Source organism: Oryx dammah, unplaced genomic scaffold (assembly GCF_014754425.2).
Source record: "Oryx dammah isolate SB20612 unplaced genomic scaffold, SCBI_Odam_1.1 HiC_scaffold_17, whole genome shotgun sequence".
Taxonomy (NCBI): Eukaryota; Metazoa; Chordata; class Mammalia; order Artiodactyla; family Bovidae; genus Oryx; species Oryx dammah.
The window spans coordinates 50,930,665-50,955,792 of NW_024070201.1; the positions used below are offsets into that span (position 1 = coordinate 50,930,665).

Sequence of the window (25,128 nt, forward strand, 5' to 3'; positions counted from 1 at the left end):
TTCAGCTTTAGCATCATTCCTTCCAAAGAAATCCCAGGGCTGATCGCCTTCAGAATGGACTGGGTGGATCTCCTTGCAGTCCAAGGGACTCTCAAGAGTCTTCTCCAACACCACAGTTCAAAAGCATCAATTCTTCGGCACTCAGCCTTCTTCACAGTCCAACTCTCACATCCATACATGACCACGGGAAAAACCATAGCCTTGACTAGACGGACCTTAGCGGGCAAAGTAATGTCTCTGCTTTTGAATTAAGCCATTAGTTAACTGTATAAGGCGGGTCCATATGGATTAATATATGAATACTCAGTTTCAAATAAAGATCAGCATTCTCTAGATCTAGATACAAGAATAAATATTGCAACAATTAATGTCTGTGAAAGCTGTTAATGTTATGAACAGAAATAACTTAAAATTTACAAAAGCAAAATGAACAGAGAAATATATTGACACAGTACTTTAGATAAGTGTAGGAAAAGTATTATGCCCTTTCAAAACTAGCAAGTGTTTATAATTAATGCATGCAAAGTTGGACAATAATTCTAATCTTTTTGAAGTTTTTATATATTAGTATTAGGTAATACACTAAAAGCAGAATGCCACCTTTGTCAGCTCAAAATTTTATGCATCAGGAAAGTCTGACATCCATTAAAAATCACTTTTCATCCAGAAGTGAAGAATATAGAGTATGAAGAAAAACATTTTATAGACAATAAGAAAGACTGGAAAAAAAAAAAGCGTTCCCCTGCCAAAATCAACTGAAAATAATCATCTATTTAGGGCTGCAAACCAGTATACTGTATAGTGATTATTGGAATAATCTAGCAGCTGACAACATGGCACTAAATCTTGTATCCCAGAAATTCATTCTATAATGATGATACTCAGTTTTGGCTGCAATGATTTTCAAGGATGGATAGGTAGTCCAGACCAGCTGGAACACACAATATGTAAAAGAATTAGAATGAATCTATATATATTGAAGGCCAGACTAAGACAGACCTGCAAAGAATGTGGACTTCATCCTAGCAAAGGAAGGTGCTAAAAAAAAGCATGCATTAAGACTTCTTTCTATAAATCCAGCATCTTACTATAAATATAAAGTCATATAAATCACATATTGAAAACAAAAGATACTAAGGTAGATGGCTAAAAATTAAAAGGTGAAGTTTTTACATTCTGGGTAGGTCACTTGACAGGCCATCTTTCTGTTCCTCAATTTTCTTATCTGTATAATAGACTTAAGATAATAGTACACATAACCAACTAGATTACTATGAAAATTAAGTGAAATCATTATGTAAACTGCTTAAAGATGATCTGTTATATAGAAAGTCTTTCATATACAGTAGCTCTATTTCTATTAGAATAAAATATCATTCACAACCATCCATGGCCCTGTGGACTATGGAAACACAATGTTTTTCCAAATGTTATGAAATTCTGCAAGAATTCGAGGACTACAGCAAAACACCAACAGACAGAAAATTCTGCTTTAGGAAATTATATAAAACTGACAGGAAAGGTGTACGGGCTGGGAGAAACCATCTGAAAATATTTAAGCAGAACTGAAATGTCCTTCCTTAGGGAAATCTAGAAATTACCCCCAAGATCTCATAGCTTGGCTGGACATGAAATATTTATTTAATTAACTGCCTACCGGTTTATAATCTACATAATCTTTTTGGCTCCAAAGGATATTTTATTACATGCTCGCTTAGAAATTGAATTTTTTTGTTTTTATGGTGGAGGCACAGAGGTCTGTTTACCTTCCATGAAAATGGAATGAAGTTTACAAGTTTTGAGACTTTAAAAAAAATTAAAATAAGTTCTAATTAGTGAAAAGCAGATAACTAATGAGGTCTTTCAAGGAGGATATTGTTAGAATTACAGTCAACTACCTATTCTCATAATACATCATAGCACAGTATTTAATGTGTTTACAGTATTTAATATGTTTACAGTACTTAATGTGTTTATAGAAAGACACAGAATTTGAGCTAAGAAACTCTCTGGTACTAACTACCCCATTATTACAAGTTTTGTGACCTCAAGGATATGAATTCCTCTAATCCTTAGATTCCTTCTAATAAAAAGGGGGACATAGTCGTGCAGTTCAAAGGTCATAATGATGCTGCTTCTCCTTGGAACATCCTCCCCTACTCCCAGCCCAATCAGTCTAGCTGACAGATCCCTGAGGATCCATTTCCTGATAATTCCTGAGAAAAACATCCCTAACCCACTACCAGAATCCTTCAATCCCATCATCTTACAATCAATTAAATACTTCTATATATTCCGATAGCACCCTGTATTTCTTCTTTCAGAACTTTTAATACACTGATTGCAATGGCCTATTTACCTGTCTATCCCTCTAGACTTTAACCACTGGAGGACAAGGCTCATATTTCATTTTTGCTATCCTAGTACATGACATGCAATAGATTTTTTTTTTTAATGTTAACTGAAAGAATGGTGAAAACACATTAGAAAACAGAGTACAGTACAAATGGTTGTTAGTGCCTTTAACTACTGACTTTTTTGAGTTCACTTGCATCTGAATTCTCAGCTAATTCTTTAGGCATGACTATCCATAATACTATTTAGCACATGACCACAGATCTGAGAAAGCCTCTTTTTTTTAATCAAGTGAAAGAAAAATTAGCAATACTTATGCCCATCAAATTCTCCCAACTCCCAAAAAAGGCAACAAAAGAAATTAATGTATTCAGTTTCTTATAGAAAAAGGAAATATAAAAGGAATATGCAGTGACAGTGAAGGAAAACACTGATGAACTTCAATTTGATGAAAAACAAATGCCTCTAAGTATCTCCAATCAAATATGAAAAAGAATTTTTTTTAAAAAGTTAGGATTTGACTAACACGAGGAAAATATAATGGGAGAAAATGACAAGAGGAACCAGAACAACTGGTAGATCAGAGAAATATGGGCTTCCCCATTGGCTCAATGGTAAAGAAGCCTCCTACAATGAAGGAGACATGGGTTCGATCCCTAGGTTGGGACGATCCCATGGAGGAGGAAATGGCAACCCACTCCAGTATTCTTGCCTGGAAAATCTCATGGATAGAGGAACCTGGTGGGTTATGGTCCACTGGGTTGCAAAGAGTTGGACGTGACTGAGTGAACACACATGCACACAGATAAATATACACTTAAAGAAAGCAACAAGCCTCCGCTATCTACAAAATTAAATATATTACACACAGAAGAGTAAATAGGTTAACATGATCCCATAGGTTCTTCCCACTGTTTTATTTAACTTTGAGAGTAATTAGGACTAAATACTTCACGAAAGCTTTATTGAAAGGTTATGTGTGAAGTCCTTTGCTCTAGACCAGTAGTTCTCAACACCTATAGTACATCTGAATTACCCAGGAAACTTAAAAACAAACAAAACACCAGATGCTTGGGTTCCACCCCCAAAGACAGAGTAAGCCAGTTTGGGGTGGGGCTGGATCTTCAGTGTTTCATTCAAAGATCTCCAGATGATTCTAATGTACTGCGAAAGTTAAAGGCCAATGCTCTAACAATAACCTGTAAGGAGTGTGAAGTAATCAAATCAAGTAAGGCAAGAAAGAAGCTAATACTGAGTGTTTAACTTCACATATTTTCTCATTTTTGTCCTTGCAGTAACTTGTAAGGAAGGTATTAATATCGCCATTTTACAGAAATCTAAGGCTAAAGAGAGTATTTGCCGTTCACCAAATGAACAGCAGAGCCAAGATTCCGAAGTTCATATTTTTCCTATTATCTTATGTTGCCTAGTATAATTGGAAGTTGTTTCTTCTGTGGGAAGAGCTATGTTAAATAGCTAACAATCGATTCTGGGTATAGGAGTTTGCTTTGTGAAACACTGATTATACACAAATTACAGACATAAAAATTTAATCCATTTTCTGTAACTTAAAATTTTTACCTATAGCTTTAATCAATGTATTTGAAAAATTTAGTTCTCCTCCAAAATATTTCAGTTAAAAGGGTCAATTAAAAAGGACAATGTCACTAACTTAACTAACTTATACTAAACTTAAGACATCTGAAAATGGGCCAAGAAAACGCTTTACAAAAACCAAGTTCAACCCTTACATAAATAAATGTAAAAGACGAGAAGGAGAAAACTTTAGAGGTTTAAGCTGTTTTAAATTATTAAAGGAAAATCTATTTCTTAAATGCCAACAATATGCTAACAGAGGGTTCTGCTAAATTAGAAATGACAGTTGACTAACTATGGGGTTAGTACTGTTGGTAATATTTTTTTAAAATCCTCTCACTTGTATTTACTGAGTATCCACTTTATTTCTTTAAGTTTTTTGTTTTTATTTTTTGGCTGCACCATGTGGCATTTTGGGCCTTAGTTCCCCAACCAGAGATTGAACCCACACCCCCTGCATTGGAAGCATGGCGTCTTAACCACTGCACCACCAAGGAAGTTCCAAGAATCCACTTTCTACAGACATTCTGGGTCATCCTTGCCAGGATGCTTACTAGGACATTTTCCTTTCCTGGAAAAATCGTATCAATTCCACTCGGACCTCCAGGTGTATGGTATTTTACTTGTAATTTCTAGGGGGAAATAGACATTTTAAATTGCAGTGACAGCTACAGGAATTAGCTTTGGGGATGATGACAAGCTGAATATTGGCTCTCCACAGAAACTTTAAAGTTGAATAAAGTTTGGGCTATAATTTAAGGTATTTCATTTAAAGGGGTAAATTGGAGATCTCAAAGTAAAATCACTGTTGCTACCAGTTCTTACCTTTATTATAAAAGTAACTAAGTATTTTATAAGCAAGAGGAAATTCCATTCCGCAAGCTATCCTAATCAGCTCCATTAACATATAAAAAATTTTCCCATTATGAACATAATCTTTGTAAGAGCACAGAGTGTATTTACATCACTATCATTTGCACATGTGTGCTCAGTATTTGTTAACTTTGATTTTTTTTGCTAGATTTCTATTTTTAGTAGCCAAGCATTTCTTAAATAAAAGGTTACTTTATTACCTGGGTTTTTGGTTTTGTTTTTTTTTCCCCAATAACTCTGAATAATCTTTTTGCTTCTACTCTTACCCCTCTACAGTCTACTTTTACAGAGTAGCCAGTGACTTCTTTTAAATCCTAAACCATAGCATGTCAAATCTCTGATTAAAACTTTCCAACAGCTTCCTATATTACTCAGATTATTCAGCCAGCCAGGCTCCTCCATCCATGGAGATTCACCAGGCAAGAATACTGAAATGGGTTGCCATTTCCTCCTCCAGGGGATCTTCCACACCCAGGGATTGAACCCGTGTCCCTGCACTGGCAGGCGGATTTTTTTACTGCTGAGCCACCTGGGAATCCCATATTACTCAGAATAAAAGCCTAAATCCTTGTTACAGCCTGCATGGACGTGGATCTCTGTCCCCTAGTATTATCCCTCTGTAAGTTTATTTCCTATCACTTGCCTCCTCCTTCACTTCACTCTAACTGAAGCAGCCTTACTAATCCTTAAACATGCCAAGTATCTTTGAACTTCTCATTGCACTTGATGCTTAGAATGTTCTTCCCCAAATACATAAACAACATACTTCCTCAATTCCTTTAGATATCTGTTCAAATATCCTTATCAGAAAAGCTTTTCTTGATTATCTTCCATAAAACATCAATATCCTAACACTTTAACTACTACTCTTTATTTCCCTGACCTTACTTTTACTTTTTTCCACGGCACTTATAGCCTCATTAAGTACTGTATTTTCATTTATTGCCTAACTTTTCATACTAGAATGCAAACTTCATAATGGTATGGAATTATGATATTTTGCTAACTATTGTATCTCCAGTGCCTATAACACAACAGAACTAGGCATGTAGGAGGGGATCAATAAATATCTGATGAGTGAATTAATAAGAACATGGGCAATATAATAATTTCTCATTTAACCAGTTCATATCCACTTGTATATGGATTCCTGACCATTCAGTGATATTAAAGTCCTACCGTGTTAGGGATATAAAGCACAAAAGGATAAATTAGGGGTAAGGTTAAATATGAAAGAAGCAGAGTGGTGTAGGGTTAAGAGCACAGATTTTGGAATTAAATAGATCTGGGTTCAAATTCTAGCTTCAGCTATAATCTTAAGCAAGACACTTACCCTCTAAAACTTTGGTTTCCTCACAGTGAGATGGATATACCTATCTACTTCACAGGGATACTATGGGAATAAGTGAGATCAACACTTGGTATATTAAGTGGTTCTAACACATAGTAGCTGGGTAATTTGGAGAAAACTGTATAATTTCTGTGTCTCAGATCTTCTAAAATCAGGAAAACAATAGCAGCAGACTTAGAGGACTGTTACATGGATTCATTCTTGTATTCAACAAAAATCTAAGCCTTTATATACTGTATGTAAAGTACTTGGTAAGAAGACAACAAAGAAGTGTTTTAAACTTAATATTTATGATTTATGACAAGTATTTATACAATGTGTACCAGGCACTCTTGTACTATATGTTAATTGCTCTTCTTTCTTGGAGTATCATCTGTCTTTTATGTATCTAAATCAAATATACTCCTTTTTTGGAGGGCTGAGCCATACAGCATGTGGGATCTTAGTTCCCTGACCAGGGATTGAATCCATGTCCCCTGCATTGGAAGTGTGGAGTCTTAATCACTGGACCATCAGGAAGTCCTCAAATATACTTCTCAAGGATTTAACTTTTTTTCACGGCATTGAAATAATTATTTATTTGGCTGCACCAGGTCTTAGTTGTGGCACACGGGATCTAGTCCCCAGACAGGGATCAAACTTGGGGCCCCTGTGTCGAGAGCACAGAGTCTTAGCTACTGGACCACCAAGGAAGTCCCCTTTGCGGCATTTATAAACAAAGTCTTCCTTGATCATCCTATCTGAATATGATCTTATTCATTTCTGCAACAAATATACATCCTTGTGTCACTATTCATTTTACATCTCAATAATTATGTGAATCTTACTATCATGTAGCATTTGCATCTTTTATCACATACTACCTACCTTTCACTACACAGATTTCATGAGAATGTGATTCTTTTCCTCAGCTATAAATGTTTTGAAGTTGAGAATCGTATTTTATATCACTTTATATTCTCCAAAAAACCTACAGAGGTAATACACACTGTAGGCACTTGATACTTGTGGAATAAGGTATGTGATAAATTACAAGATTAAGATCTGCTATGAGTCAAGTACTATAGTTGACATGGGATATGGTGGTGTGGAAGAGACAACATCCCTACCAATGCTGAAAGTAAGTATGTCTTCTCAGTACATATAAAACAATTTTTTTCATATACACATGCAACTCCACGATGAACAGTACACAAGTTTTCACTGAGTTGTTAGTGCTGATGCCCATCACTTATCATTAATTTCCCAAAAAGTCCTCCTCTCTTTCAAACAAATCTTTTTCTTCTGATAAGTATTGATGATTTTAGAAGAGAAAGATCAAGGAGTGTTTCAGTTCTATTTCATTTTCCAGTAATGCAAAATTACATAATATAGCAAGAAGGGTAACACCCACACAGTGAATACTTTACTAAAATAATGTATTAATTATCAGATGAAAAATGAAGTAGAACCTTAAATATTACCTTATCATTACCATTTCCTTCAGCAATTTAAATATGAGACCACTTTCACAAAGAAAACAATATTATTATTATTATTTTTTTAAGAACAAATTTAGAAAAATAAAGGGTAAATTTTTCTTAGGCTGTGTTTCCATCAGGATTTCAGAGTTAAGTGCTTAAACCAGACTAAAGAGTAAAAGGTTTTAAGCAAAGATCATTTTTAAATAAGAAGAATAAGTAGCAATAATGAGTAAGAATAAATTTATTTTATTTTAAGCCAAAGCTCTCAGGCACTAAGACCCAATTACTTGAACCATGGTTAGACATTAAATGATGCATTAGTGAACTCTCTCCTAGAATTGTTTACAAATGAAAACAAGCAATAGAGAAAGCCCATTTTAAGCTTTTATTATGTTTATTATATGTATTATAAGCCAGTACATGAGGGAGTAGGGAGGAGGAATCCAATTAGCAGAAAAAACTAAAAAGACATCTCTGTATATGTAAAGTACAACTAGATGGTACCTTTAGTACTGATAAACATGTCTTATATACAGAATGACTTCTGTTTACCTTCAGTGAAAAGGCATGATTCTGTCAAATAAAATGAGTACAATGCACAATCATCAAAAGGAATTCTGTTTTGCAAACACATGGCTGAATAAACATACACAATGGTTACTGAACAGCTCACAAGAGTGTGATTCCCAATGTGTTCCAGGGAAGTGACTGGACTGTAAAATTTACCTGGTAAATTTTTGAATACCAGCACCATTTCTAAATTGTTACTGACCTACAACAAAAATTCTTTTTTTTCTTTTTTTTTATTTTTTAATTATTTTATTTTTTTTTACAACAAAAATTCGGAAGGAATTTGACATTATTTCTTCAAAATCACTTCTTTTGATATGTTACTCACTGACCAAATAATTTACTTCAAAGATCTACTTACACTGATCTTAGATAAGCAACAACATATAGAATCGAGGAGTAAACTAACCTTCAATATTAAATAAGACTAAGTATGTACATGCTAAATAGTCTCAGCTATTTCATTTATCAGATATTTTTACCCCAGTTCAAGATAGACTCCACTTTTGGTAATAGCACAGCAGCTTGTATAGGACTAACACTCTTGCAGATAGCAATTATTAACTCTGAACAACTATTTGAAGACTTTCAAGAGTAACAAGAGGAGATACAAACTAGAAGTAATTCAATCCTGGGAAAAACAAAACTCAATGGGTGAGAGTCATGCTTATCAACAGGTTTTCCCAAGAGCCAATCCTAGCTTGTACAATAAAGGGTGGTTAGAACTCAAGCAAAAACTAGAGTTTTACATGTTTGAGGTGTCAACTGACTACCAGGATGGCCATACTGATGAAGGAAATAACAAAAAGGAGGGAGCCAAGAGGCCCTAAAATTTACACATAAAATTCCTACAAACTCTCAGTTAACTCCTTAATGGTACACATGTAGGAGAAGCTCTAAGGAGTCACCATGTAGGTGACTTCAAGGAACTACTTGAAAGCAAAAGCTAGAAAGAATGCTGAAAGAAATGAGCAGAGATTTCAGCTACCGCTTGCATCAGGGATATAGTTTAGAGTTTGAATCTCACCAAAATAGAAAAACTTGCTAAACATCTCAGGCTTTCTACAGGCCCACCCGAACTGCATAATATCAAGACTATACAAATTCATGTTCATCAGGCAGCAATATAACAACCTGCCATAATACAATCCCAAATTTTAGAGAAAAATAACAGAAACCAGAATCTCTATGTATATACTATGCCAAGCATACAATAAAAAATCACTAGATACATGAAACAGAAAAGAAAAATCTACTTAGAGTCAAGAGAAAAAGTAAACATCAGAAATAGGCTCTTAGCTGACCCAAATGTTGGAATTTGTTGCTGTTTAGTCACTCAGTCGTGTCCGACTCTTTTGCGACCCCCCTAGACTGTAGCCTGCCAGGCTCTTCTGTCCACAGGATTTCCCAGGCAAGAACACTGGAGTGGGTTGCCATTTCCTTCTCCAGGGGATCTTTCTGACCCATGTATTGAACTTGTGTCTCCTGCACTGCAGGTGGATGCTCTACTGCTGAGCCATCAGATACTTCCCATGGTGGAATTAGCAGACAAGAATTTCAAAGCAATTACTCAAATATGTTCAAGAACTTGAAGGTAACAATGGCCATAATGATTGAACAGATGGAGAATTCTGACAAAGAAATGGGAATTTTAAGAAATAAAAAAATTTAGGACTGAATTACAATATCTGAAATAATAAATTCACTGAATGGACTTCATCACAGTTTAGATATGGCAGAAAAAGGATTAGTGAACTTGAAGACACATCAATAATAATATATAATCTGAAAAGAGAGGAAAATAAGGTAATAAAAACAATGAGCAGAAGCCTTAATGACTAGCAGGCATGGGATAATATCAAGTCATTTAATAGATGTGCCACTGGAGAAAATAAGAAAATGGGACAGGAAAAATACTTTACAACAACACATTACAAACAGAGAATGATATAAATTAGAGTTCCCTTCTCATTAAAAACAATGGAAGCCAGAAGACAATAGAAAGGCAACTTTGAAGTACTGGAAGAGAAAAATTTCTTTCCAAAACAAAATTTAAAAATTTGCAAAAATATTCTTCAAAATTATTCTTCAAATGGCCTTTTGGCATATGTGAAAGCAGAGAGAATTTATCACTAGGAGACCCCTGAAACAAACAGTAAAAGAAGTTATTTAGGCTAAAGAAAAATATCAGGTGAAACTTAGATCTGTAAGAAGGAATGAAGAGCACTGGAAATGGAAGTATATAGGTAAATAGAATTATCTTTTTTCTTCTTTTAATTACTGTTTAAAGCGAAAATTAAAATATTTATTGGGCTTCCCTGGTGATCTAGTAGTTAAGAATCTGCCTTGCAATGCAAGGGACACTAGTTAGATCCCTGTGCTGGAAAATCCACAAGCTGTAGAGCAACTAAGCCTGTATGCCACAACTACTGAGCCTGCGCTCTATAGCCCATGAGCCGCAACTACTGAGCCCATGCACTGCAACTACTGAAGCCCATGCACCTAGAGCCAGCTCTTCACAAGAGAAGCCACGGCAATGAGAAGCCCATGCACAACTAGAGTAGCCCCCCATGAGCCGCAACTAAAGAAAGCCCACATGCAGCAGTAAAGATCCAGCACAGTCAAAAAATAAAAGTAAATCTAAAAAAAAAAAAACAAAAAACATTTAATATGGAGGCTTATATGTAAATACAAAATATGTGACAACAAGAATACAAAGGACAGGGTGCATAATCTCATATGAAATGGCATAATACTAACTCTAATCTAACCCCTAGAGCAACCACTAAAAAGGTTATGAACAAAAGCTAAGGATCAAAAGAGGAATTAAAACACAACATAAAAATATTTGATTAAAACAAAAATGACAGAGGGACAGGTAGAAAGCAAAGAGCAAATGGTAGAAATAAACCTAACTACAATTAAATCTAAATAAACCAAACACTCAAAAGATAGCCACACCAGAGGGGGGAAAAAAAAATCCAACTGTATAACATCTACAAGAGACCCACTTTACAAAGAAAAAGAGATACCAAGTAAACAATAAGTAGAGAGCTCCTGTGGCCATATTAAGATCAAATAATGGAAAGGAGTATTATTAGAGATAAAGAGCAATATTTCTCATTATTTTAAAAATTAACACATTAGGAGGATAACAACATTAACATGTATGCATCTAATAACAAAACTTCAACACACATGAACTAAAAGCTGACAGAAGGAATTCCCTGGTGCTCCAGTAGTTAGGACTCCATGCTTTCACTGCTGAGGCCCCGGGTTCAATCCCTAGTTGGGGAACTAACTTCCCATGAATACAAATATTGTTATAGAAAAATTTAATACCCCATTCTTAGTAATTGACTGACTACCTACCTCCCAAAATTACTAAAGCTATCTAAGATTTGAACAATGCTATCAACTGTTTTGACCTAATTGATATTATTTATAGAACACTGTACCTGACAACTGCAGAAAAGCTTTTCTTTTCCAGGGCACACACATGGAACATTCATCAACATAGGCCACGTGCCAGGCCATAAAACAAGTCTCAGTGAATTATAAACAACTGAAATGTTACAGAGGATATTCTCTGATCACAGCACAATTAAATTAGAAGCCATAACAATATCTAGAAATGCCTCAAATATTTGGAAATCAAACAACCTATTTCTGTATCTTCATTAATGTGGTCATTACATTTATCAAAATTCATCTAATTATAAACTCAAGATGTGTACACATCCCTATAAATACTTATCTTAACAAACTAATGGAAAAAAGTTCAACATAAGTTTAGCTAAATTAAAACAAATTCAATGTATCTTTATCTAAGTTGCAGTCAAAGTACTGAATGAAGGAAAATTCCCCATGTAACCTAGATTTTCTAAGCTTAAGACACAGTCAAGCACAGTCATTAAATTATTAATCAAACTCAGTATATTATTCTTTCATTCAATGAACATTTACTGAGTTCAGTCTAATGGGAGGCAGAGCTGACAAAAAACTTCAATATGAAAAGAGCTACTACAACAAATAGGAAAGGCACTTAATCTACATTTGATTATGTTTAAACTGGGCTTTTAATTACAGATAGCAAATAGGGAGGAAGGAATGTGTTAGAAAGGACAATCACATACAATGAAAATGTGAGAACACAGTAAACTTCAGGCACTTTAAAATGTATTGTATGGGCATGTGGTGGCCAAAGATTAGAATTGTGATACATGGAGAGGCCAGATCACATATTCTGAACAGGAGAGCATAGCACACTAAGGAGTTTGCTTCAAATTCAGGATAAAATTCACAGATGTAACCTGAGCACATCTGTATTGTAAAACAATCATTCTGGCAGCAGAATGGAGAGTAAACTAAAGTTGGGCAACATTGGAGCAGCTGTCAGTTAATAAGTATGGGAGCAAACAAGGCAATAAATAGACAAGTACCTTAATACACCAGTGGAAAAAGGAGAATCAACAAGACTTGGTATCTAAATGATGGTCCTAAAGTGTGGATACAACCAAATCAAGAGAGCTTCTGGGTTTCACTACATTTGTCCTCTTACTTTACGAAGACACATTTTGACACTTGGGACACATGACATTTAATTCCTCATGTTTTAAATTTGGCTTCTACAAAAGATTGAGGGGTTTCAGTGTAGGAGGCCTGTCTTCTGCATCTAACAGGGATTAGGGAATTAACACTTGTTCAAACAATTATCACACTGAATATATTTGATATAATTGACAAACCATCTCTATGGCTTTCTGTGTCTTTTTACAAAGTATGGTTTGCATGAGAAATCCCTTGGTACTCTTATTAAAAATGTAGATTTTAGGATACTAACCTAGACTTACTGAATCAATATCCGTAAGTCATGCCTCAGGAACTAGTAGTTTATATAAACTTTCAGGTAACTGATGCACATTAAAACTGAGACCCATTAATCTCTAATCCTAGGAAAGTAAGCACTGAACTCCAACCACACAAGGTGCACTGTCCAGTCAAGAACTGGGCAATGGTTACTGGGCAGATTTGATAAAGATTTTACTTAGGAAAATCTGAATTTTTCTATACAGCTAACCAGTATCAAAGACTATTTTTTAAAAAAAACATTAGAGTGACTTGTGGTGCAACTACAAAGATAAACACTTCCATTTAAAAACCACTGGTCATTTAAAAAATTAAGTTTTTTTTTTTTTTTTAAATTAAGTTTTTAAAAGTGATACTCTAGCTGATTAGTTTTAAGTTCCTTTATAAAACCTAACTCAAGGAACAGATAATCCATAAAAAATAATTTTTAAAAATGATTTATTTCTTATCTAAAAGTTAAAATCAGTCAGTAATTTCCACACATGGCAGAAATGCATTCTAAATGATGAACTATATACAGTTGGGGGGAAGATTTTAAACCTATTATTTAAATGTGCTTATTAACATACGATTTTAATTGTGTTTTAATTTTTCATTATTTCATGGGCATGTGAGAACCCCAGGATTTCCTTCTTCCTCAACTTAATTATATAAGCTAACAAAGCATAGGTCTTTAAATATTGAAATAAAATTCTAACACACCGTTGGTACTCTCTATAAAATAAAATGTAATGGTTTTTATGAGTTAAGAAGCTACAAAAACATTAAAAGGCAGTTCTGTTCCAAAGTTTGAAAACGGAAATTTTAGTCACATTTATATTTTAAAAAATAACAAAATCAGGTCCTAACAGAATAGGGACTTTAGCAAAACCACACGTTCAGACATATCATCTAAATAAGGAGAAATAATAAAGTAGCAAATGGGTTTCAAATTCAGGATAAGATTGTTTTGTAAAAAGTCTCTCTTCATTATCAGTGGGTACCAATATCTGTCTGTACAGATCAGGCTTCTAGAAAAAATTGCATGGCAAGTGATGAAAACGTTCTAAAGCTGAATTATGGTGATGGTTGCACAATGATGTAAATTCACTAAAAATAACTGAATCCTACACTTAAAACAAGTGAATTTTGTGGTACACAAATTATACCTAAGAAAGCTGTTACTAAACCTATGAGATTACTTAAGGTTGGGACTAGGGGACCACAGAACCCCCAAGGGGTTGGATCTGGGGTTAACCCAGATCCAAAGATGTCTTGGAGAAGTCCATATTCTAACATATAAGCAACTATTTCACATCCTTATCAAAACATCTGTAATAGAGAAAGGTAAATGAAGCTACCCACTTCTTTGTCTTAATACAGTAACATATGATAATATTATGGCAACTTTTACTACTCAAACTGTTTAATAAATTTTTTATACACTTGCAGGCTCTGAGAATATATAATTTTGATGAGAAAGCAATTTCAATACAATGTGGTAGGTAAGTTCTATAACAGGGGTTTCACAGGGGTTAAGGATCTGTGAAAGCACACAAGAGAGTCATTTATCACTAAGTGATAATACCTGGAGGTATGGTGGAGAATGGGCTTCCCTGGTGGCTCAAATGGTAAAGAATCCACCTGAAATGGGGGACCTGGGTTCGATCTCTGGGTTGGGAAGATCCCCTAGAGGAGGAGATGGCACTCACTCCAGTATTCTTGCCTGGAGAATCCCCATAGACAGAGGAGCCTGGTAAGCTACAGTCCATTGGGTCACATAGAGTCAGACACAAGCAAATAAGCACAGAACAGCACGGTGGAGAATGTAAGAGAAAATACCTCTAAATAGCTGACATCTAAACTGAAACTTAAAAATATGGGTAGGTATCAGCCAGGAAAGAAGAAAATGAGTATTCTAAGCAAAGAGAACACAGCATGAATGCAGATATGGAGCCATGAAACAATATACTATGAGGAGGGAATTAATGACAATTCAGTATTACTTACATATGTTTCAAGGTAAAGAGAATTGGGAAGAGCCAAAAATGAAAACAATAATGAGAATTTTTCATAAAGCTCTACTTACTCAGTTTCAAGGATTTAATTTTACCCCTTTACTAATAACATACAATTTAAAAATAATTTATTGGGAGGTAAAGCCTATATTATTGAGAAGAGTTGACTCTGTGGAAAAGACTGATGCTGGGAGGGATTGGGGGCAGGAGGAGAAGGGGATGACCGAGGATGAGATGGCTGGATGGCATCACGGACTCGATGGATGTGAGTCTGAGTGAACTCGGGGAGATGGTGATGAACAGGGAGGCCTGGCGTGCTGCGATTCATGGGGTCGCAAAGAGTTGGACACGACTGAGCGACTGAACTGAACTCAAAGCCTATAAATCTGGGACCAGTACTCTATATGATATGTAGACCTGAAGAATTAAGCAGGTAAGTTTTTGGTTACCCCACCTTTAAGGTAACAACTTGATAATGTGAGGTCTCGCCATATTTTCCTGTTCTCCAAAACAGGAATAAACACTGTTATAAACATTGTTAATACCAGCAGTTATTAAGGATAAAATAATCAGAATGCATTTTTATAACAAGCCTGAAAGCAAATACTTGTTTTATCATAATCTTATCATCAAACACTAAAATGAAGAAAATTCACCTTAAAACAAAGCAGTAGGGATGCAGTTAGAGTATGGCTGGTTTACAACCCAGCAATCATCTTCTAATCTTAATGAAATACTCGTTCTATGAACAATCTGAAAAGTTTTACAAGTCTCTTCTTTATCCCAAACTATGTCACATTTAGATTTTTCACTGTTCATTGTAGTATGTTGCTAATTCATGAGGCCTGCTACTGTCAACTGGAATAAAATCTTACACTAGAGAACAGAAAACTCATACAATTATTTTAAAATATATTTTTTCAATTTGATAACTTTAACCCACTCATTCTCAAATAACTTACCTGCTTTACATTGTATCCTGCTTTTGCACTAGTTTCAATAAACATAACATTCAGCTCTTTGGCTTTCCTCTCTCCTTCCTCAATTGACACTTGCCTGTAGAAAAATAAAAAAAAAACAAATTCACCTTTTTGAAAGATGATGATCTGAAGATTATAAACAAGGTTCTGAACTTTTCTTAATACCGTGCTGGTTATACAGGTAAGACTAGTTTGATTATCAAACTGCAATATACTTAAAATTTGTGCACTTCTTACGTCAGAAAGACAAATACCATATGATATCACTTATATATAGGATCTAAAATATGATATAAGTGAAATAGACTCACAAACATGAAGAACAAACCTGTGGCTGCTGAGGGAGGGAGGGATGGCGTGGAAGTTTGGGGTTAGCAGATTCAAACTATACAGAAGGATAAACAACAAGAACCAGAGGAGTATAGCATAGGGAATTATATTTAATATTTTATGATAAAACCATAATGGAAAAGAATATATAACCCAAACACACGTTTTGGCCAACCCAATATTTTAATATCAGATTGTAAAAATTTAGTTTTGTGATTAAAATTTTTTAATGTAAAACAATTTTTAATGGCTAGACATTTATCTATTTTAACTAGTCTCAAAGTATTAAAAATGTATGTTGCTTTCAAATTTTACACTACTGTGAAAAATATTGCTATGGACATCTTTGTGCTTTGAGCACTTTGGATCATTTCTTTAGGTTGGATTTTATGGATTTCTGTAACTGGAACAAGTGAGTCAAAGATACATATGTTAAAGTTTCTTGATACACAGTATTAATGCTTCTTTTACAGGGAAGCTTCTCAAGATGTCAGCTCTTCAAGAGCAGTATTCTCTCATTTATCGTGGTCTTCCCAGTGCCCAGCAATCATATAGGTGTTTAATGAATAAGCAACCATTCTAATTAAATGGATCTAAGATGACACCACCCTTATGGCAGAAAGTGAAGAGGAACTAAAAAGCCTCTTGATGAAAGTGAAAGAGGAGAGTGAAAACTTGGCTTGAAGCTCAACATTCAGAAAACTAAGATCGTGGCATCTGGTCCCATCACTTCATGGGAAATAGATGGGAAACAGTGGAAACAGTGGCAGACTTTATTTTTTTGGGCTCCAAATCACTGCAGATGGTGACTGCAGCCATGAAATTAAAAGACACTTACTCCTTGGGAGGAAAGTTATGAACAACCTAGATAGCATATTTAAAAGCAGAGATATTACTTTGCCAACAAAGGTCCGTCTAGTCAAGGCTATGGTTTTTCCAGTGGTCATGTATGGATGTGAGAGTTGGACTGTGAAGAAAGCCGAGTGCCGAAGAATTGATGCTTTTGAACTGTGGTGTTAGAGAAGACTCTTGAGAGTCCCTTGGACTGCAAGGAGATCCAACTAGTCCATTTTTTTTTTTTTCCCCCAACTAGTCCATTTTAAAGGAGATCAGTCCTGGGTGTTCATTGGAAGGACTGATGCTGAAGCTGAAACTCCAATACTTTGGCCACCTCATGTGAAGAGTTGACTCATTGGAAAAGACTCTGATGCTGGGGGGAATTAGGGGCAGGAGGAGAAGGGGACGACAGAGGATGAGATGCCTGGATGGCATCACTGACTCAACAGACGTGAGTCTGAGTGAACTCCAGGAGTTGGTGATGGACAGGGAGGCCTGGCGTGCTGGGATTCATGGGGTAGCAAAGAATAGGACAAGGCTGAGCGACTGAATTGAACTGAAACTATCAGCTGATAAATCTTGCTTCTTACAAAACAGAAAACCAAAGCAATGTAAGAGAATTTCTACAAGCTCACACCACATCTATCCTACAATCTACTTGTGTGTGTGCCTCATATTCTACCTCTAGACCCATGACTGTGGAAGAACTGTCCTTATTCCTCAAACTTATACCAATGTACTAGATTCCACTCTCTTCTTGTCTACAAGAAGATATTATTCTACAATTTCTCCACCTTCTAAGAGCAAAATCATTCTTTATATATAATACTTCAACTGCTAATGCTTTATTCTACCTGCTTGTTAAATCCACTCATTCTCGACATATTCATGTATAAATTTTTAAAAATATATTTTTTTAACCATTTGAAAGTAAGCTGACAGACAATCAGCAGCAGAACTTTAAACACTTCAGTTCAGTTCAGTCGCTTAGTTGTGTCCAACTCTTTGCGACCCCATTCAGCAGTATGGATTTCTGAAAAACGATTTCAGATGCCCTAAAACTTACTCATTGGACCTTTTCTCTATCTACATTACTGCCTTGGAGATCCTATGCAGTCTCATGGCTTTAAATATCATCTATATGCTGATGACTCTCAACTTATATATCTAGCTTGGATTGCTGCTCTGAACTGCATGCTCATAGCCAACTGCCTACCTGACCTCTAATTATTAGAATAGCTAATAGCCTTTCTACACTTAAGATGACCAAAAGCTGAAGTCATGATATTCCCTCCCAAACTGTTTCTTTATGTAGTCTCTCCTGTCTCAGTTAATGACGATTTCTCAGGTCAAAAATCTAGGGGTCATTCTTGACAATTCCTTCCCCAACATCATATATTCCATCCATCAGTATATATTCTATCTATCGCATCAGTATATCCTGTCAGTTCTATCTTCAAAATATCTAAATTTGACCACTGATCACCACACAAGTTACCACTATCCTGGTCCAAGTCATCATTATTTCTCGCTTGGAATAAAGTCTAGTTTATCCTCCTCTCTTCTCCCCTTATGCATTTTCAACAGAGCAAACAGTGACCTATGAGAAGCTACTCCTCTGCTTAAACCCTCCAATCTCATCCAGAAAGTTTTTACTTTGTGCTATATGATCTGGCCTTCATTATCTTTCATTTTATTTCATTTCCATATCGCTCTTTCCATCATTCTCTTTATCAGTTATACAGGCTTCCTTGCTGTCTCTCAAATAAGTGTATTCCCAACTCAGTAATTTTGTATTTTCTGAGTCATCTGCCTAGGACCTTTTCTTCCTCAACATACTTGTATAGTTAACTCCCTCACTTCCTTAGCTTCTTTACTCAAAAGTCACCAGTCATCTTCTCAGGGAGGTTTTCCACTGCTATCGCATCTAATATTACAAACTTGTCCTTAACATTTCACATTCCTTTTCCCTGCTTTATTTTCAACATTAGCATATATCACTATAAAACATGCTATTTTTTCTTTATTTATTTATTGCCTGGTTTATTCACTGGAATAAAATCTTGAAGATTTTAGTTCACTGAAATATATATAGCATCCTCTGAAATATACATGATACTCAATAAACATCTCCTGAATCAATGATTATTAGTCCATAGACCCTACACATGAAGGATTCCAGGTAGAAATTCTAACTAGTTGTAGAACTATAAGTCACCTAAATAAAATGGTTGAAAGTTAGCTATACCAAGGTTCACAACAGTGGTTTGGATTTGTCAGAAGTCCCAGAACCTGGGACTTCCTAGGTTGCACTAGTGGTAAAGAACCTGCCTGCTAGTGCAGGAGACACAAGAGACACAGGTTTGATCCCTGGGTCAGGAAGATCCTCTGCAGGAAGCCATGGCAACCCACTCCAGTATTCTTGCCTGGAGAATCCCCATGGACAGAGGAGCCTGGCAGGTTACAGTCCACTGGGTCCCACAGAGTCAGATATGACTGAAACGACTTAGCATGCACATACCCAGAAAGATTAATTAAAACATAGATTCAAGGGACCTACTCTGGATTAACTGAATCTGGAAGAAGGCTCAAAAACATCAAAAAATTTCAAGTTGACCACAATCCTCTATAGCCAGAATCTTAAAAGAGGGTCTAATATACCGTGTTTACCAAGTGATTCTCAGGTTTGAAACATCTGCAAAGCACTGGGCTACAGAAGACAAAAAGAATACTGAGCATCTAGGTGCTAAGACACTGTAACAGATATATTCCAGTCTTTCCTCCAAATTTTCATGAAAAAACTGTCAAAGAAAGTGGAAAAGGTAATTTAAATTGCTGTTATTAAAACTTTTTTTTTTTCTGATTACAACAGTAATTTTTAAAAGACCAATACAATAAACTCCTATACAATCCCACTCTCTTCCCAAAAAATACTAGTTAAGTTTCATTTATTCTTACACAGATTTGTTCTAGGCCAAAGAACCATCTTATTTATTTACTTGTTTTAAAGACAAAGGATTCAAGTACATGCACTGATCAAGGGTTTTTCTTAAGCTTCATGTGTAAGCCAGCAATAAATTCCTCTTTGTTTTTTTACTGACTAGAAGAATTTCATTTATATTATTAAAATTCTACTACTACTACCAGTCATTTAGACTGATTTTAATTCTTTAATATTACAAATAATGGTGCAATAATAACTCCTCTATGTTCATCTTTTCACATTTCTGTGGGTATATCTATGGAATAAGTTATTGGAGGTAGATTTCAGTCAAAAAGTATTTTAAATACTGATGTTAAACTGTTTCTGCTGAAAATTGTATTAGTTACATTTTCAGTGTATGAGAGTTCTTATCTATTCAGATGCTTGATGATATAGTGCATTATCAATCTTTTGAATAATGGCCAACCTAATAGGTGAATATAATTTTTATATTTATGTATTTAAACATCAATCTTTCCCTCTAAGGCATTAGAATTCCATGTTATGCTTATGAAAAGCCACCTACTACCAAAGATTTTCTTTTAACGCTGTAAAAAATTTTTTTAAACTTTTTTCCTCATTTAAAAAGTATTTTATTGGGAATTTCAGATTAACAGATACACACTGTATGCAAAACAGATAAACACCAAGGACCTACTGTATGGCACAGGGAACTATATTCAGTATCTTATAATAAACTATAATGGAAAAGAATCCAAAAAAGGATAAATACATATGTATGTATTAATATCATTTTGCTATATACTTGAAACTCTATAAATCAACTATACTTCAATTAAAAAACAAGGCAACTGTTACATTAATAAAATAAAGTAGATGAAGTAACAAATAATAATAAAAATAGATGAAAAAACAAAATTATTTTAATGGAATGAACAAGACTCCGATTCTTTTATTTTTTTAATTAAATTTTTTTTAAGACTAATTCTTTTAAATGTGAAAGCTAATAGGCAATAGTCTGGCAAAAATTACTGAGAAAGAAGTTCTAAAGCAATGGACATATATTATCTTAAAGAAAAGTTACTATAAACATAATTTAGATAACTTTCTATATCTGTATACTCAACTATTATGCAGTAAAAGAACAGATGCTTGTATGCATCCTTTTAGATAATTCCAGCTATAAAGAGAAACAAATATATATATAAGCTTTCTTTTAATAGTGAAGGTATCCTGGGACTCTCCACTATAAGAATATATACATATAAGATCTTCAAATTCTCATAGTGAAGATAAATAATGAAAATTTATATAATAGCATCAAAGTCTGAAAAATGATTTACATAAAGAAAAGATGAAGTCATATGCTGAATTTATTTTTAAATAAAGAAAGACTTTCTTGCCAATTCCAAATGAGGTACTGTGAGCAGAAATAGGCTTTACATTTCATAAATCTTTGAACATACTGTATTTATTTATAACTTTTAAATTAACAGCAAAAGTTCATTACTGGAATTTCAATATCCAACTAATGAATAAACAAATAATAAATAGTAAAAACTTCAAATATTAAATTGTCAAGATTACTTAAAGCAGAAAGAATATCTAGTAGATCACTGAGGAATGCTAAAGGCAGATATTCAAGCCATGGGTTCTACAGTCAATGTTAATACATTTTGCATCCTGTGACTTGAATATATCTTTGCTCATTTGACTAAGGTATCACAATCAAGCTATTCAGTTCAACCTCACAGTTTGGCTCAACCATACAATTAAAAAAAGAAAAGAAAAAAACTACACTACTGAATTATAATGAATATTTATAAGGCTAGCAAAAGAGTGTGCATTTAATCATTATGAATACTTTTTTAAAGATAGGATTTGTTTTTAAAAATATTTTGTTCTCTAACAGAATACTGCTTTTATTAATATGAGACTTAAAAAATACAAAATAGCTATGAGGTTCATGTGTAAACAATCTTGCACGAGTTATTTATATATGGGCTTACACACACAGAAAAATTATTTTCCTTTACGGACTGAGTTCAATGTTTTTTGGGGTTTTTTTTGCCACACTGCGGGGTTTGTGGGATCTTAGTTTCCCAATGAGAGATTGAACCCATGTCCCTTGGCAGTGAAAGCGCAGAATCCTAACCACTGGACTATCAGGGAGTTTCCAGGACTGAGTTTACCTATTTCAGGTTCTTACATTAAAGAAAAGGAGTGGGGGCATAAGATTAAGGATTAAACACGTCTCCTTTTAAAACTAACAAAAATAATAGGATTCACTAACAAAAATAATAGGCTGCTTAACAAAGAAATCAAACATTCCATATATATGAAATCATTCCATACCTCTTATCAGCAAGATCTGTTTTATTTCCTACTAGCATGATGATAACATCACTTCCTCTTTCTGTTCTGACATCATCAATCCATTTTGTAGTTTGCTGGAAGGAGTTAACATCTGGTACATAGGAAGGTGGACAGAGATTACTGTTACTGCAAGTAACTTCCCAAGTGAAGGACCAAAAAAGGAAAAAAAAAAGCACTGGAAGTTGGAAGGGGGTTGGCACATTAGAACCCACCTTTAATGTGCCTGCAACATAACTCCATTTTATCTGAATACAAATATCAGTGATCTAAACAAATCATAAGAATAAAATCCACAAGGTACCTTTTATAATAGTTTTAAATTTTTGTACATGACAAGATGAGTATACTATATGTAACTGAAAAAAAATTTAAATAATGAAAGGATAGCTATGGCAGATAATATGGTGTCATGTTGCCACAATGCTCTTTTGATTACTTACACATACCAAACGTGACAAAGAAAGCATCTCCAAAAGTACGTCAGCCAGTAAGTCCCAACACATCCACAAAATTTTTAAAGCCTTTCAATAGCTTTCAACACCACTCTGTTTGCATTGCTTATTCAGTTTGTGATCACTTTAACTTGGAGTTTATTAGTTTAATGTACCAGAATCACTTATAAAAAACCCATCTTTTCCAGCCCTGGATTCTGAGTACTTCAATAATTCTTACAGCAGCTAAAGAAAACAATTTGCTAATATTTTAACCATATGTGCACAAATTTCAAAGAATACACCTGGTTTTACTTGATTTGGTTAAAGTAAGCACAAACATTTTAAAGCTGCAAAACTTGTGACAGCACAATAATGAACATACATTCTTAAAACAGGCAGCAACCCAAAGAAAAGCTTCAAGAAAAGAAGGACTGCATTTGGTACCTAACCAAAATAAAAAGTTTCTGAATGCAAACCTCTAACTTATAATTCTGCCATTGTAATTATTCTTAAGTAAATATGATTTCTGTTTGAGCAAATTTGTAAAAATGTATGCTAATATTATAGTTTATGTTTTTAAAGAAGTCCAAGATGTGGTACTATCCTGGTTTTCCTATAAATTATGGAGCACTATATGGAATGATACTTAATATTGCCTAATATATCATAAACCAATTTACAAAGACAATTTTAATCAGATAACATTTCCCTGTCAGTCATCAAGGCTCTATTCAAAATTTACAGTCACTTAAAATGCCAAAGGCATTATTATTCAGTCTTGAGGGAAAAGAAAAAGGAAGACCATCACTTGTTTTAGTCTCCCATTTAAATGTTTTTCTTGGAGAGAAATGAAAAGTGTCACTTGTTAGCAACAAAGTAAATGAACTAGTCAGAGAATCCAGATTTCACTCAAATGAAAATGATTAACAGAAATTTTCTCTGCTCTTCCTCTATAGAGAGGATGGCTAGAAGGTGAAAGCAGAGAAAAGTTGGTTATCAGAAGCTTTTAACAGCCTCAGTAGAAGCCTATAAGGATTTGGAAAACTTGGCAAGAGACATAAATGCAGATTATTTTAGAGAAATCTGAAATCAAATTAAGTAAAAAAGGAGACACTCTTCCAGTCATAATTATGGTGTAGCTTAGGGATAACAGGATACTAAGAAAGCCTTGGAGAGGGTTCATAATTAGATCCAAATGAAAATTTCTGGGGCAAAAAACCCTGGCATAGTAGAAATAAGATATATTGGTACAAACAATGAAGCAAATACTCTGACCTAGATGGTGTGTGATAAGGTTTGGTATGATAAAACTCAATTTTACATGCCAGTATAGAAAACAAGCACAAAACAAGAACATGCATGCAACTAAGCTAAAGGTTGAAAGAAGATTAGAAATGCGTAATTCCCCCCCCACTCACTTGTGATATCATAAACAACAACTGCCACAGTGGAGTCACGAATGTAGCTAGGAATCAAGCTCCTGAACCGCTCTTGACCTGCTGTGTCCCATAATTGCAATCGTACCTAACAATAAAATCAGTCAAACAAGCAAGAAAAATAAGAAAGGTCAACCCGTTGCAAAATACCTACTTGTGATATCGTAAACTACTACAGCTGCAGCAGAATCACGGATGTAACTGGGAATGAGGCTACGGAAACGTTCCTGACCCGCAGTATCCCACAGCTGCAGCCTGATCTGTGGGATGGGAAAAAATAAATAAAAAAAAAAAACAAAAAACCAAACTCATACTAAAAAGAAAAAAGAAATAATATTTTTAAAGGGAGGAGGGTGGCAAGGAGGTAAAAAGGAAACTCATGCAAAAGGTTGCAGGGATATGAGGAATGAAAACAACATAAAATTCCTTTCCTTTTTCAAAAGGGAGTAATATTTAAAATTTGCTTGCTCTGAAGGTACATAACTCAAAAAAATAAAAAATAAAAAACAGCAATAGGAAAGATTTCACAGGACGAGAAGTACAGCTTCCTTTTTATCCCCCCCCTCTACAACCTCTCTTTGAATCCTATACCTTCCGGACAGCACAAGCAGACTGCTCATGTTCAAATAGTCAAAATAAAAGAGAAAAACAAAGGTAAATGTCAATGATCAGCCCCTCTGAAATGAAAATAAAATGTCTCTTTTCTCTATTGGATAT

The 25,128-nt window shown here is 34.7% G+C and overlaps 1 protein-coding gene across 2 annotated transcripts in view; it reads right to left on the bottom strand.

The window, feature by feature from the left end:
• RAB6A (RAB6A, member RAS oncogene family) overlaps window positions 1-25,128 on the bottom strand; it is an 86,061-nt gene that overhangs the window by 5,189 nt on the left and 55,744 nt on the right. The window contains exons 4-6 of one of the 2 annotated variants that reach the window (XM_040258803.1): window positions 24,394-24,499; window positions 22,521-22,632; window positions 16,037-16,130 (exon numbers count right to left, since the gene is read on the bottom strand). In XM_040258803.1, coding sequence (XP_040114737.1) covers window positions 16,037-16,130; window positions 22,521-22,632; window positions 24,394-24,499 — 312 coding nt within the window. Of the gene's footprint in view, window positions 1-16,036; window positions 16,131-22,520; window positions 22,633-24,393; window positions 24,500-24,565; window positions 24,672-25,128 lie in introns of both variants that reach the window. The other variant, XM_040258804.1, reaches the window with a different exon arrangement.